Source organism: Anser cygnoides, chromosome 15 (assembly GCF_040182565.1).
Source record: "Anser cygnoides isolate HZ-2024a breed goose chromosome 15, Taihu_goose_T2T_genome, whole genome shotgun sequence".
Taxonomy (NCBI): domain Eukaryota; kingdom Metazoa; phylum Chordata; class Aves; order Anseriformes; family Anatidae; genus Anser; species Anser cygnoides.
The window spans coordinates 8,339,218-8,361,003 of NC_089887.1; the positions used below are offsets into that span (position 1 = coordinate 8,339,218).

Below are 21,786 nucleotides of genomic sequence, written 5' to 3' on the forward strand. Positions count from 1 at the left end.
ATCTGGATTTTGTAGGACATACTCTCGCTCTGGGAGTGCCTCGTGTGCTTCAGTAGCCTCAGGAAGAAAATACAAATGCTGACTTAGACTATGGAGAGGAGGATTTAAAGCAGAAAAAAATGCTTTAAATACTCACTAATTTTCTGTTAAAAGGCATATAGTTTCCAGGTAAATCCTAAAGCAATATGAACTTGTCTCTAGTGTCATGCAACCCTGTCACTCTTAATTTCATAGATTTAGAAATGTTTTCTCCTCGTATTTAGTTCTCTATTAGTCATAAACAGAGAAAGAGGTTTTAATGCAGCGCAACAAATTTAGCAGAGAAAATAAAGTCTCAGCTATCCTTGGATGGCCTTACTTATATAATATTGATGCATACAAAAATATAGCAACATAGACATAAAACCCAGCATACGTTTACTCACCTTATTCATACATTGGCTTTAAGCCAAATGCAACTGAGTGTATGAATACAAGTATTTCCCAGCACTGGAACCGCTCCCAAACTTGAGAACAGGTATAAATATTAATGCCAGCAGAGCAACAATCCTCCCTGCCCCCTTTCTCCTTTCATTCCTTGGTGCATTTAATAAAACTCCTTTTGTGAACACTGTGCTTCAGTTTCCAAACACTGCTGTGCCAAGACTTCCATACATATGCTACTAAAGATTTTTAGTCACAATTTGAGAGCTATAAGGAGGATATATTTTGAAAAAGATATTTGGTTTTTGGAAATCAAGTGTACAAATTTCATTCAAATTCTTATGTTTTGCTAAGTCTCACCAATATTTACATTTGACTGTCCTGGGTTGGCACATGGTTTTAGGGGCCTTGTGCCCCACGGACTGCAGCTGGAGCACTGAAACACAGCTGGGCACAGTGACACCTGCCCGAGTGCCCTCGTATCTGTGGGCGAGGACACTCAGGGCAGGTGGGGTAAGGGATGGAGAACACCCTGGTCTATCTTGGACGTGACACTGCAGTCACTCCAGCACTCTGCAGGGAGCTGGGCAGGGGAGGAAGCAGCCACCTTCCCTGCCCTGCAGCCATGCTCCAAGGGGCAGGCAATGGCGCTGCAGGCAAGTGCAGGGTGCTGCGGAGCTCGACTGTGCCTGGCACTGCCAGTGCTAAAATCACACGATCACAAAACGGTTCGGGCTGGAAGGCACCGTAAAGTTCCCACCCCCTGCCCTGGGCAGGGACACCTCCAACTCAGCCCCGACCTCTGCCAGGGCCGGGCCAGCCACAGCCACAGCCACAAAATGGCGGCGGCCGCCCCCTCCCCCCCGACCCGCCCGGCCGCCGGGGGGCGCTGCAGGCGGGGCACCCCCCTGCCCCCTGCCGACTGGGGCGCAACCAACGCGTGCAGCGGGGGGGCAGCACTCCCAAACCTCCCCTTTCCCCCTCCCCCCCGCCTTCTCCCCCGCGCCTCCTTCCCCCCCTTCCCCCCTCCCTTTACCTCCACGCCGCGGCTCTCCGCCACCCCTCTCCGCACCCTCCCCGCGGCGGCTCGGCCCCTCTCCACCCCCGCGGCGCTCCGGCGGTGGGCTGCGCCTCGCCCTCCCTGCCCTCACCGTGCGTGCGGCGTCGGGCACGCAGCCTTACGTCGCGCCGCGCCGCCAGCTGACTGCAAGCCTCCCGGAAGTGATGCGGGGAGGGGGGGAGGCCGGCCGCCTCGCCGGGAGCGCGGCGGTGAGTGAGGGAGCGGCGCCGCCGGGGGGGGGGGGGGCGCCGGGACCGGGGGGCTCCGGGGGGCTCCGCGCCGCCCCTCGGCCCCGCTCGGGCGCTGAGGGGGCTCCCCCCGGCCGCCTGCCCCTGCTGCCGGGGCGTCCCGCAGCCCCGGGGCTCGCAGCCCCAGCGCGGAGCGGCCCCGTCCCGAGCGCTTCGGGCCGGCCGGGCCCGGGCCCGCGGGGCGCGTGAGGGGGCTGGGGGGGGGGAGGAGTGGGGCGGCCGGGCACGGGGCGGCTCTGCCCGGCTTTGTGCGGGCGGTCTGTGAGGCCCCTGAGGTGCTGTTACCCGCTGGGCACCGGGGGGATGAAAGGCAGAGGGAGCGGAGAGCGGAGGAGCCGGCTGCCCGGGCAGCCCTCGGTTGTTATTTTCCTTGTTTCAGCTTTTGCTCCCTCTCCTGAGCGCGTTTCGCTCCCCTCCTGCGCTCCTCCTGCCTGGGAGGGCTGGCGCGGGCCGCTCGCTCTGTGGGGCTGTGCTGACGCTAACAGGCCGCTTGCAACAACTTCTGCGTGGTCAGGGCTTGAAGTGAACGTTGGTTGAAGGGATGTGCCTGTCCTGTTAGCGCCCTGGTCGCTGGATCGTCGTCTGAGCATCCTTTATGGAGTTAATGCTGCTGGTGTGCTGCCCTTCAAAGCGTTGTGTCGATAACTGAAGAGCCTGATGCCAAGTACTCAAATACACATCGATCCACAGCTGGTAACTTCTTTTTAAATGGTAACATCCACAGCATAATTTACAGGGGTAACAGTGTCAGTGCTCTGAAGGGCTATAGCAGTACAGACAAAAAGCACAGAGCTGACTGAACCTTTACAAAACCTGTTGACAGGCCTCAGTGGCTGTTGGAGGTTTGTTGCACGCTCTGTCTTTTCTGGGAGAACAGTTGATCAAAAGATATCTCTTCTAAACACATTCTGATTAGCTGTGTGAGAGCCTCTTTGTCAAACAGTTAATGTGTGACTAAGGTATTAGTGTTTTAGTTGGGCTTGCAATGGACAGAGAGAAGGTCTGAGTGCTGGTGTTTCTTGGGCGCATCTGAAGTCTGCTGCATGCTTTTCTGGTGTAAGATACTCTTCAGAAGAGGAAACAGTCCCTTCATTAAGGCTGTGTGTGAAAGTAGGGAAATCTGCCTTCATGTTCTTGTCTATTCTGTAGTTTGTCTTTAAAACCTTGTACCTTCCCTGCACAGGCGTTACCTAATGGTTTGTGGAAAACCTTCGTAGCCCTTTGTGTGACAGGCAGCCTGAAGCCTAAAGCAAAGATTTCCTGCAGATCAGCAGAAAAGGAGAGCTTGTGATCTGTGTTGAATTAGTTCAGATTAGTATAACTGGCTTTACAACCTTACTGCAAATATCAGCTCTTGTAATGATTTCTGAAATTCTGATTATTTCCTAATAGCAAGTTCTATGTGGACATGAATTGTTATCATCCTTAAACAATATTGCAGAACTCTTAATGGGGCAAACTTACAGCTGTGATACTGTTTGACTGCTCGATGTGATGTTTTTGAAACTGCTTTCAGCTTGAGACTGATAACCTGCAACGTGATCTGTAATCTGCTCCTTTGAGGCTGAGTTAGGTGGCTTCTCTGCAGGGTTTCTTGCTTTATTTTTGAGTCAAACACTGTCACATTCATAGTAAGTTCTAGCCAATTTGTGTCAGCACTTCTTATAATTTGTTGATCTTGGAAATTCATTTTAATTACATCTTGTTTCTATTTAGCATTAAATAACATGAAAGAAAAAGATGATTTGGTGAATTAAGGCTGATTTTGCATCAAAACCCAGAACAGCTCTTTTGGAAGGCCTTAATTTAGTTATAGTAGTGTGTATTGAGGAAGAGAGGCTGCCAGAGCATTTGGTGGACTTCTAAGACAAAGGGACTTGTTCTGACAAATTTGTGTGCGGCTGAGGGGGAGGCTCAGTTCTGCTCATTTTTTTGGTTCACCTTAAGGACCAGGAAGAAAATTGTGTTATGTTGTGTGGATGTGTACTGGGGCAGGGGAATAACAAGTGGACAGAAAGGAGGTGGAGGAATGAGGGATAGACATGACTACTCCAACACTTTGAGCCTTGTGAACTTGTATTTCCTCATGGCAGAAAATGATGGTAGGGTGGTTTGGTATAAGCAGATGCAAGCTTGTGAGTCTGCAGGAATTTGAGTACCCCAGTACTGCTCAGAACTGTCCCACACTGTGGCACTCTCTTTTTTTTCTTGGGCATGGGGAAGTGTTCATCAGTGTAATTAATGTAGAGCCTCGGGGCGCTGTAAAACCCATCATCCTGTTGTTTTGGCTGTTTGTGAGAACTTTCGAAGCGCAGGAACAATGTCATTATTCCATTAGGCACGTGAGTCTGTAGTAATGAAGGGAACAGGAAAACTCCTCTGAGTAAGAAGAGACTGCAAAATGAGAGGTGTGGGATGTCAGAAAAACAGTGCTTTCTTTCATCCTCATCCTTAAAAATAAAAGAGGAGCTGAAGGTTGCCAGCCAGAACTTTTGGAGACTGAAAGCACAATTTGTAAACACTTGAGGGACTTGCTAGTCACAAGATAAGGGGGAACCCTCTAACAGCCTTCATCAGAATTCCCTGGCTGGGCTCCTTCTCTCTGGCTCTTTCTCCCTAGGGGTCTGCCTCTTATCTTGCTGGCTTCCTTTCCTTCATTGGCCTCTGACTAATAGGCTTTGTCTTGTGGTTACTGGAAGTCTAATAATTCCTTTTGTCTCTTCCCTCTTCCTCCTTTAAAAAATACTAGATTAAATGGCTCTAATGTTTTGCAGATTATCTGTGGTGGTGACATGGATTAATTGTATACTTGACTCTAACTTACTCAGCAGTAATGACATAGTAGCTTGACTCGAAACAATGGTAATTTCATGGCGACTTGCATTAGCAAATGTTGCCTTTCTGGTAACGAGCCACCTGCAATTTACTGCCTGTAAACACAGGACACTTGTAAGCTGTCTGTGCTGGCTGTCTTGGTGTCTTCTGTACCATCAGTCCAGAAGCAGTCTCAAGCACGTTGTGTGAAGCACTCGGCTCAGTCAGCTATCTTTTTTTTTTTTTTTAAGCTCTAGTTTGAGTCCAGTAATTACAGATCTGGGTTGAAGCCTTCCCAGGGAATGATCAGAAAATCCAAGGCTTGCGGACGTGCTTGCATTGTTTGCTTCTACCTCAGCTTCCCCCTTGCATGAAAAGGTTTTGAGGAGCTGCACAGCGGTCAGTAACTGGCCGTCAGCAAGAGGCTGGAGCACCCCGGGGTGTTGGTGGTTGGCAAAGCAGAGGGGAGCTCGCTTTGTCCTACCCCAGTGCCGTGTTCTTTGTGGTGACATAAGGAGCTTCTCCCTGTCACAGGTAGCTGTGGTGTGACGCTTCTACATTCTGATTTCAGTGTTGACCAGACCAGAGGAAATACAGGGGGAATAGGTGAATGAAAGCTTCGTGCCCTAAAGGTAATGTGAGAACAAGGCTGCTTAGACTTGGTATGTGCGTGTTTTATCCCTGTCTGGGGGGACAGCTCTCCTGTCAAATGAAGGAAGCAGAGAATTGAGTTTTTGTTTAATTGTAATTCTTCTTTATGTGAAGAGTGATGGTTAGGGGATGACTTAGTTGTATTAAAGAACTCTTTCTTGCAGGTAGGTGTACTGTAGAGAAACTAACAAAGGTATAGGTGGTAAGGCAGGATTCCAGTAAACAGAATGAGCTGTGATAATCTTCTGGTGTCTCAGGAAGAATAGTTAAAAATGCTGTTCTGTCTGTGACATCTGTTTTGTGAAAGACAAAACTTACTTAGCAAAATGTGAGAATGCTGTTACTGACCTTCTGTCACAGTGTTTTATTCCCAAAAAGTCAGGCTGCTGAAGACGGTATGACAGTCATAGTTATTTGTTGTCTCACTTTTCCTACTTAGTGTCTGTGGTTTTTTTAAACCAAAACGATTTTTGTGCTCCTGAAAAATACCAGTCTTATTTTTGCATCCAAGTAGTAGCAGCAAGTGACAGTTTTCATTTCTTACTCTGAATTTTTTTAGTGTAACGCAGCTTCTCCTTTTGCAGTTTTGAAACGTCTAATGCTGTCAGTCTTTTGTTTTAAAGTGAGAGGGAGAAAATCATCCTAGCACCTAATGGATATAGGAGGCGTGTGTAGCTTAGTAATAGACTCATAAATCCAAATGTCCTAGAACTTGGTCATATGCTGACTGTTCAGTATTTCATCACAAATGAGTCTGTGCAGAGATCCTTAAGTACTTTGGATCACCACTTAAATGGGTGGTCTAAAAATGCCAAAGGTCTTATATGTGAAGTATACCAGCTTCAAGCATAGTTGCCTGGGCCTGGAGTTAGTGATTATATTTCTTACAAGACACAAAGATAGATACCTATAAGCCTTGACAATTTTCTTAAATTGTTACTGAGCAAAATCAAGGGTAAGTCAAAACACATTTTAAAAGTGTGTTGGTCAAAGCTGCCACCGGACTTGCTAAGAGGAGCTGAGAGTCTTTGTTGTAACTGATGACCAAATTGAAGTATTCAAAGAATCTACTTTGAAGGTGTTGATACAGTTAGCATCTAAATAGTGCTGTATCCTTCGTACAGTGTGAAGTGCCCTGTAATAGGAAAGTCAGAACTAAGGTCTCTGTGGGTGGCTTTGTGTATTTTCTGCTTTAAAAACTACAGCTGGAGTTTTAAAAATCCAAGCACATGCTCTTAACATGCTTTTAGATTTCAGTTAGCTTTAGGCCTTTCACTTAGCGCAATTCTTTGTACGTAACTTAAATATTATTCCAATATTTACGTGGTCGGCTGGTCATGAAGTTCCTACACAGCCGTATGAAATGAGTGATTCTTCTGGCTGGCAGCCCGTAAACTACATTACACTTTACCAAGAAGGCTGGCGGTGCTTCTGTAAACGTCTTGTGAGCATCTGATGCCAGAAGTGACCTCAGGAGATGGTCTGGCTCTCGTCTCTGGGCCTGTCCCTGCTCTGGCCTGGTGGGTGGGTGTGTGGTTCGAGGTTCTCACGGCCGCCTTGAGACATGCTGGAGGTGGGACCCTGCTGACCAGAGCTGCTAGGAGGTCTTTCTGCTTGTGTGTGGTTCATGTAGTTTTCTTTGTTGTTGTGAGCAGTGGGAAATAGAAAGTTACTTGCTACATCACTTTTAAGCATATCTCATTATTACAGGAGTCACTTATTAGCTACCCAAATTACATTTGCTCAACATACCATATGGAGGTACCTCAGCTGCTTCAGGATGAAGTCTGCCAGCCGAACGTGGAGCAAAAGAAAATCCACACACACTAAACTCAGTTTAAAAGAAAATGTTTTTCCATTGCAGAGTGTGTTGTAGATTGAGGTCTCAAAGTTATTCTGGTTTGGCTGCAGGACAGTCGCAGATTTCTGTAATTTACAGAATTGACTGAGGCAGAATAAAGTAAATATTTGTACCACAGCAACTCTCAGATGTTTACAGCGCAATGCATCTGTGTCAGATATCTGAGGATCACGGTTTCTGTCGGTTCCCTAAGCTGCAGCTTTGCTGTAGCGAGGTGAGCTGGCTGTGTCTGAGCACAAAGGAGCTCTTGCCCTGGCGTGTGCTGCTTCAGTGATTCATAATACATATCAAAGTGTTAAAGGTCTGTCATGCTGTGCACAAATTATGGTGAACCCTGGAAAAATGAGGAAGGAATATTGTTTTACAATCTTTTGCATGTTAAGGGAAAAAAGAAGTCATTAAATGATGATTTGCTTTCCTTGTAAGTGCTGGACATTGAAAGTTATATGGATTTTGGCAGGGAAGCGAGGGGAGGTTGATGGTTTCAGTAGATGGACATGAACTGCTCAGTGACTGAATCTTTGTTTTTTGAAATTGGTAGGTTCCAGCTCCTCCAGGTTTGAGTTACTTGCGGTGGAATACATGAGTTTGCTCGTGTAGAAGTATGTAAAGTTTGTACCAGGTGGGAAATTGGATGGAATCTGCTATGGGATCTGAGTTTGGCTTTCCTGAAAATTGGTAGTGTCGCCTCAAGTGGCTGCAACCTTTGACTGTCTTAACTTCCCCACTGTGTGTTGTCTTGCTCATAGCCTCAGTAGACTCCTAAAAACAAGTACTGCTGCTCTGTAAATTAGTTCATTAACTTATTTACATTACAGAACCACCTGGAGGCACCCTTCCAAGATTATACACTATTTAACTAACTGGACTTGGGTTTGCTCTGTGAAAATACAATAATCCTAACAAATCATTCCACCCACCTAATAAAATAGGATGAAGCATGTAGTAGGAAAGGATTTAAAACTTTTTAATGGGGCTAAGTGGAAAAGACAATGAAAAATAATCAGCATGTAAGGTATTGTGTGGTTAGAGAATGTAAAAGAAAGGGAGGGATTCAAGCATGATGCCTGTGTGTTGAAAAAGCTGTTTAAGGAATGTGCCTTCCACGAGCAAATGTAGTGAAGTACCTTTCCCTTCTCTTTCCCTATCACTTCTCACATTATTATTCATTTTTTCTTAAGCTAACCTCATACAATTAGCTGCACACAGCGAGCTACAGATCTGAAACATCTGTTCCAGTGTTTTCAGGCTTTTTTTTTCCCCATTGTGAACATGAAATAGTTTTATGCCCTGTGTCTTAGCAGGGTGCTCCTAGAGAGTGCAGAGAGTGGGTTTCTCCTGCTCGGTCTTGAACGGAAGGATCTCTGGTGACGTCTCGGGGCTGGATGTGAAGTGACAGCGCACGGCGTTGAGGTGTGGTTGTTAAAGGGGTTCTGGCCTGTATGCTGGGTGCTGTAGGGCTTGTCCAAGGCTGTCTTTGGAGGCTTGGTGGTAGCTCTGGCTCTTGGCGCTGAGAGCTGGCCCCTGACTGCCATTTAGCCTTCTGCCAGGTGGCAGCCAGAACTCCATGCGGTCCCCTACGCCTGTGTGAGTGCCTTCTGCTCTGATACAGGTGTGGTTTGCAGAGGCAAACCTTGTCCAGTCTGATCACATTTCTAAATACTGCGCTTTGATTCCAAAGCTCAAAGCAAGGCTCACCAGAAATGGTTTGTTAACCTGATTTGGGACAGGTCAGCAGCGTTCCCATCGGGATTCCCCCCGAGCCATAACCTGGCTCTAGTTCATTGACAGCTGCTGGAGCTGCAGGAAGCCTGACTAACTCGCAATTCTTTTTTTTTAACTAGTTGCAGCGGGACTTTCTTGCTTTTAGACTTCCTCTTGAGTAGTTTTGCCTGGTGGTCCTTCTGCGGCAGAGATGCAGAGCAGATGTGTTACAGCCTCGTGCTGGCGCGCTGCTCGGTAAGGGATGCAGTGAGGGGAGTTCGGGGCTTCTGAAAAACCATCACATGTCCGTCGTACCTGTGTCCAGGTGCTCGGGCTGAGGTAGTTTCACTGCAGGCTATGGCTTGGAATGAGCAGTTCCCATAATGTGATGGCTTTGGTAGAAGCTTTGTTCATGCTTTAATGTTTACTCACCAAGTGCGTAAATGCAGGGCAGGTGCAATGTTGATCCCGCTGAAGAGGGAGACAATACTGCTAACTCTTCACTGATTCCACACACAAAAAAAAAAAACCAAAGAACTTTGCCTTTAGTAAGCGCACTACCAGCTCTTGCTCTTGAAAAGCAGCTGAGGACCAGCGTTCAGGCACCAGCAGCCTCAGGGCTGCGGCGTTTCTGTAGCGTGATCCTCTGGGTGCCGGTGCTCAGGAGAGCGCGGCTCACAGCAGGGAGCCAGGCACAGGTGCAGGAGGAAGGCAGGCGAGCCAAACAAGGGTCCTGGGGATGCTGAGGGCTTGCTTATTTTCCCTACAGACTGCTGCACGGGGTTGGTAACCACGAGGGAGGCTGTTTGAGTTGCCGTAGCCTGATTCTTGTCTCATGCCAGCCAGGGGAGATGCTGTGTGACCACGGCACCGAGCCCTGCCTCTGGAGCCTCACCCAAGCACCAAACTCAGACCATGCAGGAGAGTGGCGATGCTGCTCCCCACCCCGCTGCATTCATCTCCCATGACTTAGGCTGGAGTCAGTCTCAGCATCGCTGTGCTGTGATGACCTTTAAATACAGGCTTGAAGAGCTCCTCGTGTGTTTTCAACTAACTCATACAAACTTTTTATTCCGCGCCCTGTAATTGTGTTGTCACAGAAGTTTAGGCTTGCCGCTTATATTAAAAAAAAAATAAAGTGAAATGGACAGCTTGGTAGAATAAAAATTATAACAACAGAGGAAGAATTGTGGCTGGCAGTTCTGGCAGATGTTAAAATTCCTGGCTCTTGACTGTGTATCTACAGGTCAGCCAACGTGGAAACTACTTCAAACAACCTGGAAAACGTTTGGCTCTTGTGGAGTGGGGCTGAACTCCATCAGCTTCAGCTGCCTTTGAACCTGCAGTACGCATCAGCTTCCAGTAAGGGCTGTAGTCTGCTGGAAATGTGGAATTGGTGGGTCAGAGGCGTCTTCCAGAGAAATACCGATCTGTTTGAGGAGCAGTTAGTTTGTTGCGTGAAGTTGCCATGACAATGCCGTTTTAAAATGAGAAGTGGGAGATGCTGCCTCTCCGCTATCTCAGCAGGCCCCTGGGGAAGGAGGCTGCACGCTGCCATGTTCTGCCCGTCTCTCCTTTGCTCCCCAGGTGATTTATAAAAGGAATTATTTAGTTGCAGGAGGCCAGAAAAATATTATCAGAGAGGTGCCAGATGTAGAATTTCATTACATTCAAGGGTTTGTGGGAAGCTGTGTTCACACAGAAGCCCGAGTTGGTGCTTGTGTTGTGCAGGGTGGCCTCTTCGGGAGGAGCGTGGTCTGAAAGAGCTGGGGGCTGCTGCTGGTATGCAGGGGGGCTTTGGAGGCAGAGGGTGTGAACCCACAGGGAATGGGCTGTTTGGAATGCCAGCCTCAAAGACAGTCGAAGAAGGATTCAGTGAGGTGTGTTTTTGCGCTGTGGTGTGTATTACAGCCAGAAGTACCACCCCGTCGTTCCTGCTGCTCTCAAAGCTTTTGGCTGCCTGTTTCCCTGGCTTGCCCCTTTTATAACAGCCTTGGCTTTATAACAGCCAACTAGGTTTTATTCTTGTTTGCTCAGCATATCTGAGTACAGGGCTTGAGTTTGGGGAAAACTCAGGTGATCTGGAGAATGGCACGTGCAATAGGAACCAGTCCTGTGGCTGACTTTCTACACCCATTCCCTGCTCTGCACTGAGGAAGGCACTGAAGCAGCTAACGTTCCCCCTCGTTTCCCAACAAGAATGTCTCATGTAAAAAGTCAGCGTGCAGAAAGGCAGCATTTGATCACCTCCCTGCTCCCTAGATGTACTGAGAGCTGTAAAAACAAGCCTTTTGGTGGTAGTGTGACTGAGCAGAGGAGCTTTGCCGTCGCTTTCTTGTTTTTAGCTTTTTTCCTCGATCAGGTACGAACAGAAGTGTTGTCAAAGTGCTGTGGTTGTAGCCCGTGCTATACAAACCAGACGTACCTTTGTCTGTCGTCATCTCTTCGGAGCTTCTTACTTATATTAACAGAGCTGGGGACTTCAGAGAAGTGAAGCTGAGCCAACTGGACTGAACATGGGAAAACAAACATGGAAAAGAATGCGCTAGAGAATGAAAAGAGTTACTTTCTAGACCGAAATCATGCTTTGCTAGGTAGCAGCTGTCTGGCATTCTCAGATTAAACAGCCGCTTGGCTAACATGCAGTGGCAGTGATAGCATGGCCTCTGGTTTGCCATGAGCACATGAAATGAGGAATTAACACTGCCCTGCTGAAAGCCATAAAGCTGTCTGGAAGTGTGTGTTTGCTTTTAACAAACATTTGAACTTGTCTGTTATATTCAGTACCTGATCTGTGCTTTCTATAATAACACATAGTGGCGTCAATGCTACTTAGAAAGTCCAAAAGTGAGGTAGTTTTGTAAAATGACTCTCTTAACAAACAGAATTGGGCTCTACAAGGTTTTATTAAATGCATAGTCACTACTGAGCAATTTGCTGGGTTTTATGGTTTTTGTAGTCTCTTCTAAATGTAAAGATTTGTGCGGTCCTCTTGTTTTTACAGTGTTCCATGTGGAACCCAGGGAACCTGAAGGAGGCTGCAAAAGCTGGTGGAATGATTCCCTGTGTAGCTGAAGCTATGTAAGTAGATGTTTGCTTACAAGGTCACTGGCACAGCACCAACTGTTAGAGCAGCGATTGCTTCTGGTTCAGCAGTTGCAATGATCCTCTTGTGCCTCCCCTATGGAAAGCTTTGTGTGTCTGTTCAGAGCTGGAAAAAGATGGGGCACCCATGATACTGTTCCCTACGCTCTGCTATTTTAGAAGTCATGCCTCCTTGCCCACAGAAGGTAAATAATGCACAGTGAAATTCTGTGAAATTCTTAAAGGCTCTGCCTGATTATTTGCAAAACATTGAGGCTTGGTTAAACTCCGGCAAATATTGTCTTTGCCTTAGCTACTGAACCCCTACTTGGGAAGGGATTTAATGTGCGGCTGAGCTGTGTCCCCTTTTGTTATGCAGTTTCATAATCCTGTCTTTGAAGTCTTCTTGAATGTATGTATGTTTTTTTTTCCTGTTTCTTGATACTTGATACTTTTTGAAACTTGCTGTAAATACCTTGTGATGCAACCCTTTATTAAACAGCATAATGCTTGGCTGTGTTTTGTTATTCTCTGGACATAACCAATAATTTCTATTACTACAATAATGTTAGTCATTGAAGAAAAATACTGCGTAACTTAATATCCCCTTCACATTTTCACTTCTGCTAACTCTCCCCCACTGCAGTTCTGGTGTTTTCAGTTGAGCCACGGTGTGCTGCGTGTGACAGGGTTGTTACTGAGTCACTTTGTTGTGCTCCCTTCAGACCTTGGGTTATGTCTGATCTGGTCACTTGAAAATATTGGATAAAAACCAATTGCTTTGCAGCACTTGAAAAAAGAAAAAGAAAAAAAAAGAACAAAAACAAACAACCCAAGCATTAGCAAGGTCTCTCCCATCTCCTCTAGATTTTGTGTTTAATGTAGTGGGTGATACAGTTGTACATACCCTTTGTTCTTGGAGGGTGGCTTTCCTTTAGCTGGCGGCAGTTACCAGCACTAGTCTTCCTGTGTTTCCAGTTGCTTACTCCCTTCTAGAAAGGAATAGAGAACATCATTGTTGATCTCTGCTTAGCAGTTCCTGTTCTGGGGAAGATGGCCTCATGGGCATCTCGGTGATTCATATTTACTGTAGGTTATTACTCAATACTTGTCTGAGTAACCAGACTTCTCTGGGAGTACTGCCTCCTGTAGCGCTGAGTGTGTTCCAGTGCTAGCCCTGGATTTTGATCTTTACTACGAGAATGGCAAAACTGCCAATCAGTGCTGCCTTTTTTTGTTGCACTGACAAGTTGTATAAGCATGTTACAGTAATTTTGCTCTTAAGAACTGATTGTTTTGGGAATTGGTGCTTTGCCACCAGTCCAGTATAACCTTTGTATCACATAACAAAAGAACTTTATACTTGAAGTTCTCAATCCAGCTGGGAGAAATATGTCTGCACGTCTTTGTGCTAACTTCAGTGTAATCGGTGTGACCTAGATGTGACATTTGCTTTGCTCTACAGTTAAATGAGTAGCTCTGTTTGCTTTCAGGAAAGTGTTTTTTTTTTTTTTTTAATGCTTGTTGAACACTGAGTTCCGTGCAGCTCCCGATGCTGCAATCAGATCCTTTCTCCATCCTTCCTTAACAAAAGGTTTGAGTTCTCCCACTTGTTTCTATCTCCTTCCGAGGCTCTTACTGCTTTCATGGCTTGAAACCTGAGTCACGTAGGAAGCGGAGGTGACTAGTAAGTGAAGTGGATCCAGCGAAAGCATTTTATAAAAGGGTAACTGATGGAGCGCCAAAAGACTTGTCTCTTACAAATCCAGATAAATTGACAAAGTGCCAGCGGATGCACCATGACTTTTTTTTAGCGGTTTTTGCTATTTTGGGGGTGGAGTGCTTCAAAGTACACATGGCACACGGCATCAAGTTTCAGGTAGTAGAAAAGTGAGGAATTACAGCAACTGTACTTGAGTATCTTCTGGTGTGTTTGATGAGCAGGATTGTGCTGTGAAAATCTCAGTCAGGTGGAGAAAGGAGGATTTCCATTGCTGCAAGGAAGAGCGATGCTAGCAGAGCTCTGGCAGTGGCAGCTCGCGGGAGCAGGAGCAGCCTCTGTAAGGCAGGTAGGCTGGGGTATAGGAAACTCCTCTGTTTAGAGGGGTGCGCTGCAGGGGACTTGCTTGACTTGCACTCCCTGGGTTAACGTTACTGTACTCTCCAGTGGGTTTCAGAAACAGCAGTGAGGACACTTCCTCAAGTATGGGTGTTAATAGTGCTGGCTGACCTTCCCTCTGTCTTCTCATGGCAGCAAACAACAGCAAAACTCCCGTTTCCTCATACTGATGATGTCACTTTGTAGATTTCAATGTTAGATTATTGTTATTAATACAAGCTGTTGTTAGGAAGCGTGGCACCATGAATCACTTTTGTTAGGCAAGTGTGTGGACAGAGCTTGTAAGTTAGTCTTGCAAACTGTCTTTCTTTTTTCAGATCTAAATGTGGATTACTAAAGTGAATTGGCTTAATCTGTCCATTGTGCTGCATGCGATTTGACATCTACCAGCTGCTTTAGAAGAAAGTACCATTTATTAATAGGCAGCTCTTCTTTAACCTGCCCATAGGGAAAAGCTGTTCCTAATCCACAACAGCTAGCAATTGCTGTTATATCTTTGACCAGAAAATTTTATAAACTGTCTAAACTCTGCTTTAAGCTCTATTGCTAGCTTTTAGATTTTTTTTTATTCTTTTACTTGCAGGCTGCACTTTAAAGAAAAACTTAGCCAAATTAGTGCCAGTTGCTTTTGAGAAGCTGATAGAAGAGCAAGAGTTAGTGTAGACTTAGCATTTGAATTCTGATTAATTTAAAGAAAAAAAGAAGGAAGGCTGATATGCCTAATAATACCCTATTTTGTTTTGGTGTAATGAAGAAATGACTGGTGCAGACTGAAGAAGGCAATGTTCCTCAGACATATGATAGCAAGGAACCAGTGCCAGGCTGCAGTCTGCAATTCACAGAGTTGTGAAATACCAAGGAACCGGGAAATTCTTATGGGTTAGGTGAACATGCATATTTTAATGAATCATCTGAATACAAATTAATAAGAAATTATTCTCGACTAGGTTAAATTGAACTCTATTTGCCTATAAAAATTGTGTTCCCAGTTCATCTTTAAAGCAAGTTTATGAGAGGATGCGCCAGGTGTTTGTTTCTACCTGTTGCTTTAAAAAAAGTTATACAAATTCAAAGTGATTTTCTTTAATTGAAGAGTTGTTAAATGACTTTTGTTAATGTAGATTTCTAAGATGTCAGGTTAGGAAAATGCATAGTTCTTCCCCAATTCTGCACTCTGTTGCTCTGGTTTTTTTTCCTACCTTCTTCCCATTTCCATGCTCTCTGCAAAGTGACTTCAAATTATACCTGTGGACTGAGTGAAGCCTGTGAGGCTGACTTGGATGCTGTCAATAAAACAAGTAGTGAAGACTGTAGGAGTGTAGCTATTCTAAGATAAGCATTGGTTTAAACTGCAGGTTCATACTTGAAAACTTACTTTAAAAAAACGTATGGAGAGCAATGTAAGTTGTTTTTTTTTTGGTTGATTTTTTGAGGGATTTCTGTGATTTAGTCTGCAGTTACAGGGTTTGTTGTTGTGTGAGGAAACTACTTGATAGAGTTGTAGTTTGTGGGTTATTAACTTTAAAAAATAATTTTTTAAAAAAAAAGAGGGGCTGGGAAACCAGGTAGCTGAAACCAGCATCTTGACTGTTTTAGTTGTACAGAAAAAAAGGAATCCTTTTTGGTCATGAAACTGCCTAAGTGCCGTTTTGCCAAAATAGGTATGATGGCTGAGAGAAGATGCATGCTTGTAGTCATAATTTCTGGAGAATTCATCTATTCTTGGTGCTCTTGTCCCAGATCGGCTTACAGCCTTAAATATGGAGTTCGGTCTCTGCGGAGCTTTCCCCAAGAAAGAATACAGAAAGACTGTCAGGACATCTGTTTTCTTCCTTTATATTTAGTTTTTATTTCTTTTCTTTTCTTGTTCTAATTCTGTAACCTGGAAGCAATAAACAAAAAGATGAAGGAAATCCAATTTTTGTGTTGGAGGCTTTTTCCTAACTGACAGCAGAGATGAAATGTGAGTAAATGGGTAAAGGAGGGCTGTGATAAGCAACTGCCTTCCCGGAGTTGATGTTTCTAAGAAATGGACTGTCTGTGGCACGGCTGCATGCTGATAGCATGGTGTCAGAGAGTTTGCTTAGGTTTAATGGGGATAACCTAGAGTCTGTTCCCCATGGGTGAAATACCTTTTCCAAATATGCAATGTTTTAGCATTATGATTTAGAAAAACAGTATGAAGGAATCATTTTGGCATTTTAATTTGGATTTTAAAGACTGAACTAGAATTACTACTTCTTATCTGTGCGTATGCCTTTCTGGAGAGTTTAATAAAAAAGGCCCCCTCTCCTTGTCTGTCTCATTACCTGGAGGAAGAGCGCACTGAAACAATGAATACTTACTTAAAAACCAAGCAAGTGTTGTCGTCTTTCTGCAAGCATGTTCTTTGTGTTTCCAGAACAAAGATCTGGATTCCCAACTCTGTTAAAAAAAAAAACCAAACAACAACCAAACAACAAACAAAAACAAACTTGTGCTGCTTTGCTAAAGGTACGGTTCTAGCTCGAGTCTGTGTCAGGTTGTCTCATCGCTGTCCCCGTGTTTCCCCCACCCAGTGCTTTGTTTCAGTGTTTTGTATTCTATAAATAAAACGCGGGTATACTTTTTTAAAACCATTTCCTTTAGAATATTTCTGGGTTAGAGTAGTCTGCCTTGATGAAGTCTGTACATGAATCAACCTCTTTGTAACCTATGTTGCAGTAAGAATTTTAGGAATTTCCTTTATTAGGGCCCATTAGTATACTGCAACCACTGAGTGAGCTGCATTGATTTCTAGGTGAAGCAGCCTGAAATTGCCTGAAATTTACAGCATGTGCCAACTTTCCGTACACTGCTCCTTTTCAGTACGCAAAACTTAAATATCCTGCAGTCTGTCTCTTACTGGTGAATGTTATCCCACATTTAATACTTACAATATTCTTTGTGGAGAAGCAGCTATTTCACTCTGAAACTGTTTTTCAGGTTAGTTGACTGCCGCTAATGGCATGGTGAAATGTGTTGAAGAGCAGCTGCGAGGGTGTCTGACGGCAAGGGGACTGCTCTAGAAGCTGGGCTTGCAACATCATGGGCCAGTGTGTCACAAAGTGTAAGAATCCTTCGTCCACCCTTGGCAGCAAAAATGGGGAAAGGGAATCTGGCAGCAAGTCGCACAGTAAGAGAAGCGCAGTCCACAAAGATGACCACGCTTCAGCTTGTGGGAAGTCTTCAGGAGATATACTCGTGAACGGGACAAAGAAAGCGGACACTGCTGTCGAGTCTAGCCAGCCTTCAACGTTTCCTGGGGATACAAAGAAAGACTCTGTCTCCAGTGCGGAAGAATCTTCACTCCAAAGGATTGGAGAGTTATTTAGGAGATACAAGGATGAACGGGAGGATGCCATACTGGAAGAAGGAATGGAACGATTTTGCAATGACCTCTGCGTTGATCCCACTGAATTTAAAGTGCTAGTTTTGGCTTGGAAATTCCAGGCTGCTACCATGTGCAAATTTACAAGGTTAGTTCTTGTAGAACTTGTAATTATTTTCATATGTTAAAGTATATCCTGTCATCTGTATGTCAGAGACAGCCTCATTAACTTCACTTAGTTATTTTTTCTAAGACTTGCATGTTGATCAAATTAATTCCTGCCGCTGCAGAAGAAATCTGTGTGTTGTCCACTTCTTTTCCCCTCACAGTGGGTTTCAGAGCTGAAAATGTTTTTGGACGTTATGCTGCTAATGACGGACAACGTAGTGGCATTCTGAATGGATGTTAGTTTATTCTTGACTTACAAAACCAGTTTTTCTGTATCCGCCGTGGTCTTAATGATAAGATTGGACACTGAAAATCATTTTTGCTTTAAAATAATGTGAGATTCCTTAGTAATTGCTACTAACTCTGTTATCATTATGTGAAGAATGTAAAGCAGACTCCTTGCTAAGAATCGTTCTTGCCCAACCAGTGTTACATGTAATGTCTTTTTCCAAGGTTAATTTTCCTAAAGCACAGAGAAATGTTTCTGTGGTGGCTGGCAAGTGACTGGCATTTGAAGTGCTGTCTGTCTTTCTGGAAAAGGTTGTCTGTCAGTCAGCAGGCTCGTAGCATCAAGAATGCTATAGGAAGTGACAGAACAGCTAAAACTTAGCAGCAATCCCCTGCACCCCCCTCCAACATGACTACCCATCAGTCAATCCAGAGTGGTTTGAGTAATAACTTTTTATTCAGCTATAACTTTCGAAGTTACTTTGGTGTTCTGAGCCTTAAACCGAGCCTCTGTGTCTGAACACAGCTTCCCTGCGTCTGCAGAGGCGGTGTGGGTGTGTGCCACATAGACGAGTTACTCTGGGATGCCAACGGGGATTTGCTAGGGGCTGAAGGAGCAGGTACCTGCTAGCGTGGTAAAGGAGTCACAAGTAATGTCTATGATTTTGCACAGCAGCATGGTTTTTATTGGTGTTTTGATTTTCTTGGAGAGATGGCAATGCCAGTGGTGAGAGGGTACTTTTGTTCAGTGGCCTGCTCCATGATACTGATGCAGGTTGAGTTCTGTCACAGAAGGCAAGGCAGTCCCGTGGTCTGAGCTCTGTGCTCTCCTGCCTTCCCTCCAGCCCGTCCTGCATCAGAATCCGTGGTGTCGGTTAGTATAGCTGGTTACTGTACTGCAACACCTGACCATGGGCATTGGATAAATCTGTTAGCCACCTGCCCTCATGGCCGGATTATTGGGGGCTTCCTGAAGCACTGCTTTTGAAGCAGTTTGTATGTTGCCCTGTAGCCTGTGTTACGTGGTGCTGTGCTCTCTCAGCAGGTGCCTCCGCTGACTGTCGCAGTTGGCACCCCTTTTATTTTGCAGCACAGAAGAGCAACCAAACACTGAAGGAAAGCCACCCCAAACTACTTTCCCTTGCGAACGGCTCATCCAGAGCGTGGCACTTAGGCATAGGCGGTATCACATCGAGCTGCTTTGTATGTAGTGCTACAGGGAGCAAATGGTGTTCTCCAATGCGTTCAGCATGTTTTCTGTGGTAGATTTTACTTGTGTTTGTGGGTTTGTCTGTTTTTTTGTGAAAGGCACTGGGTATGGTAGTGTGAAACAGTGAGAAAGCTGAGTTTTTCAGACGCTAGTAGCGGCCCAGCTAGGGCAGTGTGCGCGTTGTGAATGTTTTCCGAGCCAGCAGAGGCTTTTTGGAAACGTCTCCTTCCCGTAGGTGTTGTTACCAAGCACTTTGTGCCACCTTGCTGGCGGCCGCCGTGTGTGTTGAGGTAACTCTTTCCCTGTGGCGTATCTGAGCGGAGATGGGAGGCACTCAGCACATGAGAGGCGTTCACACTAATTTCTCTTCTCTTGCTTAATAGGAAGGAGTTTTTTGAAGGCTGCAAAGCAATAAATGCGGACAGCATTGATGGCATTTGTGCAAGGTTCCCCAGCCTCTTAAATGAAGCCAAGCAGGAAGATAAATTTAAGGATCTCTACCGTTTCACCTTTCAGTTTGGCCTGGACTCTGAGGAAGGACAGAGGTCGCTACATCGGGAAATAGCCATTGCCCTTTGGAAATTAGTCTTCACCCAAAACAAACCCCCCATTTTGGACCAGTGGTTACACTTCCTAGTCGAGAACCCCTCAGGAATCAAGGGAATCTCCCGGGACACGTGGAACATGTTTTTAAATTTTACTCAGGTGATTGGACCAGACCTTAGCAACTACAGTGAAGACGAGGCGTGGCCGAGTCTCTTTGATACCTTTGTGGAGTGGGAAATGGAGCGAAGGAAAAAGGAAGAGGAAACCAAATGTATTGCATCTTCAGACACAGAGGGTCTGTGTACAGAAGAACAGACTTACAGCATTTAAGCAGTGGTGACAAAAGCAACCTGTTGCCCTTCATGAAATGTAAACTCTGGATGTTTCTGGAGATTACCAAGGCTCCAGATCTTTTCTACTTTACACCTTTTTCTGCCTTGTATTTGAAAGGGCTCTAAAATGCTGTATCATGTTTTAGGCACTTTCTTAATTTTGGTTATTCCTTTTACTCTTGCCCTGAAATATTTGACTCTGGCTACAAGTTAAGCATTCTTGGTTTCTTTTAAGACTTCAGATTAGTATAAGTAAGTCTGATATTTCTTGCACAATGTAGATCTTTTTAGTTAGGTTAAATTAACATTGCTAAATTATACAGTGCCAGATTAAGTTTTTCATACTACATCTGTCAGGGCAGGTTTGTACTGTGTGTAGTGCTGTTTACATTGTTGAAATTTTAGGCTGTAATAATTTTAAGGTTTTATACCAAGACAAATAGCAGTGTTAACTGTTAACTATAAATGCATTAATCCCCTGGTAATAAGGCTCTTAAAAAAAAAAAAAAAAAAGAAAAATTCCAACATAAGCAACAGCTTTTTGTAATATGGCTAATTCCCACTTCAAGCTAACTCTCAGCGATTGAGTCCAGATCATTCCTTTTTTTTCAGAGTTTCAAACTAAATGTTGGGATTGTTTTATAAAATTACTGTACCTGTCAGTCAACTGAGTGGTAGATGATGATTTGTATCTAAATCTCTTATACAACACATAATAAAAGAGCAGTACTACCTCAGTTTTATTGAAAGTGGACTTCTTGATGGAATTCCATTTTCTCTGGAAGTTGTATTTTTGTGGTTACACGAGAATATTTTTACTTGACTAAAAGAACCAAAGGTTCTGCTTCTTAAGTTTGTTAAACATTGACAGAAGCAACACACAAGCCCTAAGTCTTCAAGGAAAACTGTGGTATAATTCTGCTTTAATTTGTTTGATTTATACCTAAAGTATTATCTTACTTGTCTGGCAAGCACAGTACTTCTATGTAAGGAACTATCTTTTGCATTAATATTGATGAACCAATTTTTTTAAACCTATATTTAATTGCTAAATCGCAGTTAATACTCCACACTTGCTGGAGCAACAATATCGGCATCTGATGACAAAGTGAATTCTTAATGTGTTCTTGATGACAACAGTGTAGATGAGTCATTTTTAGACTGATTTGATAATATTTGGATAGGAGTCAATTTATTATTTTACAATGCCTGTATTGGGATTATTTGCCTGTTGAAACTGTTGTGACTTTAAAGGGAGTTTTATTAACACTGGTTGAAATTTTTTTGGTTATTGATGCTACCTTTTTTAATTTTAGTATGTCAACTTTTTTACACGTTTTGGTAAAAGAGATGATTGCCAAGGCTTTCTATTAAGCTAAGTATCAAATTCATTAAGCCAATACATTTACATTTTACACCCTTTCTTTTCAGAGCTGTATTTCAGGATCATAAAATGGCTTCAGTTAAAAAAAACAAAAGCAAACAAAACAACCCATAGCATCTAACGGCTTTTGTAAAGGTTTTAAAGCTAAAGGAAAACACAATTTTAAGTGGTGAGCATGTCCTTGGATCCCAGATAGCATGCATCACCCAGAGGGGTCAGCAGAGAGGAGGAACTCCTGAAGCCTGACGCTGGCTCTGCTGGTGCACGGCCTGTGCAGTACCGTGGGTCTGAGGTCATAGATGAGTAACAAACCACGGCTGTCTAAAACTGCGTAAAAACAAACCCGCAAGCTGCAGACAGCATCTCTTTCACCTAGTAAAAGGAGAACTTGGTCCATGCTGCTTTTGGAAGCTCTTTCTGGGAGACGTGTTAAGCTGTGGAAAACAAAGCTAGTTCTAGCTGAGTGTTCCTTGGCAAGAGGGAAGCCCTGATCTTGGTTTATTGTAGGCGAATATGCCCGAAGCTTTGTCCCTGCTACTATCATCTTCCAAGCTACCCTGGCACAAGCGCTATTTGGCAGCAAAATCTTTGGCAAAACAGGCAGT

At 44.5% G+C, this 21,786-nt stretch overlaps 2 protein-coding genes and 1 long non-coding RNA gene across 11 annotated transcripts in view; 1 reads left to right on the forward strand and 2 right to left on the reverse strand.

Annotated features, from left to right (window-relative positions):
• The window catches only part of LYRM1 (LYR motif containing 1), a 13,784-nt gene extending 12,092 nt beyond the window's left edge, over positions 1-1,692 (reverse strand). Inside the window, exon 1 of one of the 3 annotated variants that reach the window (XM_066977949.1) lies at positions 1,575-1,692. The gene's annotated coding sequence lies outside the window, so the exon portion shown is untranslated. Of the gene's footprint in view, positions 1-1,459 lie in introns of all 3 variants that reach the window. The other 2 variants (XM_066977948.1, XM_066977947.1) reach the window with 2 other exon arrangements.
• DCUN1D3 (defective in cullin neddylation 1 domain containing 3) lies at positions 1,556-21,079 on the forward strand. Of its 5 annotated transcripts, XM_066977941.1 has the most exons (5): positions 1,562-1,692; positions 2,246-2,424; positions 11,766-11,842; positions 16,929-17,461; positions 19,303-21,079. In XM_066977941.1, the coding sequence occupies exons 4-5, from the start codon at positions 17,031-17,033 to the stop codon at positions 19,793-19,795; spliced, it is 924 nt and encodes a 307-aa protein (XP_066834042.1). In that variant the 5' UTR covers positions 1,562-1,692; positions 2,246-2,424; positions 11,766-11,842; positions 16,929-17,030; the 3' UTR covers positions 19,796-21,079. The 5 variants fall into 5 exon arrangements, with proteins under 5 accessions (XP_066834041.1, XP_066834042.1, XP_066834044.1 ...); XM_066977940.1 differs by lacking the exon at positions 2,246-2,424 and having other exon boundaries at positions 1,556-1,692; XM_066977942.1 differs by lacking the exons at positions 1,562-1,692; positions 2,246-2,424 and adding an exon at positions 4,904-5,177.
• Positions 7,281-17,016, reverse strand: LOC106033488 (uncharacterized). 3 transcript variants are annotated; one of them, XR_007162184.2, is made up of 5 exons: positions 16,880-17,016; positions 16,310-16,388; positions 12,753-12,837; positions 11,187-11,271; positions 7,281-7,391 (listed from the first exon to the last, which is right to left on the reverse strand). It is a non-coding gene; the product is annotated as an uncharacterized lncRNA (long non-coding RNA). The 3 variants fall into 3 exon arrangements; XR_007162180.2 differs by lacking the exon at positions 7,281-7,391 and adding an exon at positions 9,974-10,140; XR_007162179.2 differs by lacking the exon at positions 7,281-7,391 and adding an exon at positions 9,974-10,191.
• Positions 21,080-21,786: the final 707 nt, after the last annotated feature.

What these genes read in the sequence shown, in the direction of transcription:
- DCUN1D3 (XM_066977940.1), top strand. Translation starts at nt 17,031, where the DNA reads ATGGGCCAGTGTGTCACAAAGTGTAAGAATCCTTCGTCCACCCTTGGC. An exon ending in ACCATGTGCAAATTTACAAG is followed by an intron (nt 17,462 to 19,302) that starts GTTAGTTCTTGT and finishes CTTGCTTAATAG; the next exon opens with GAAGGAGTTTTTTGAAGGCT.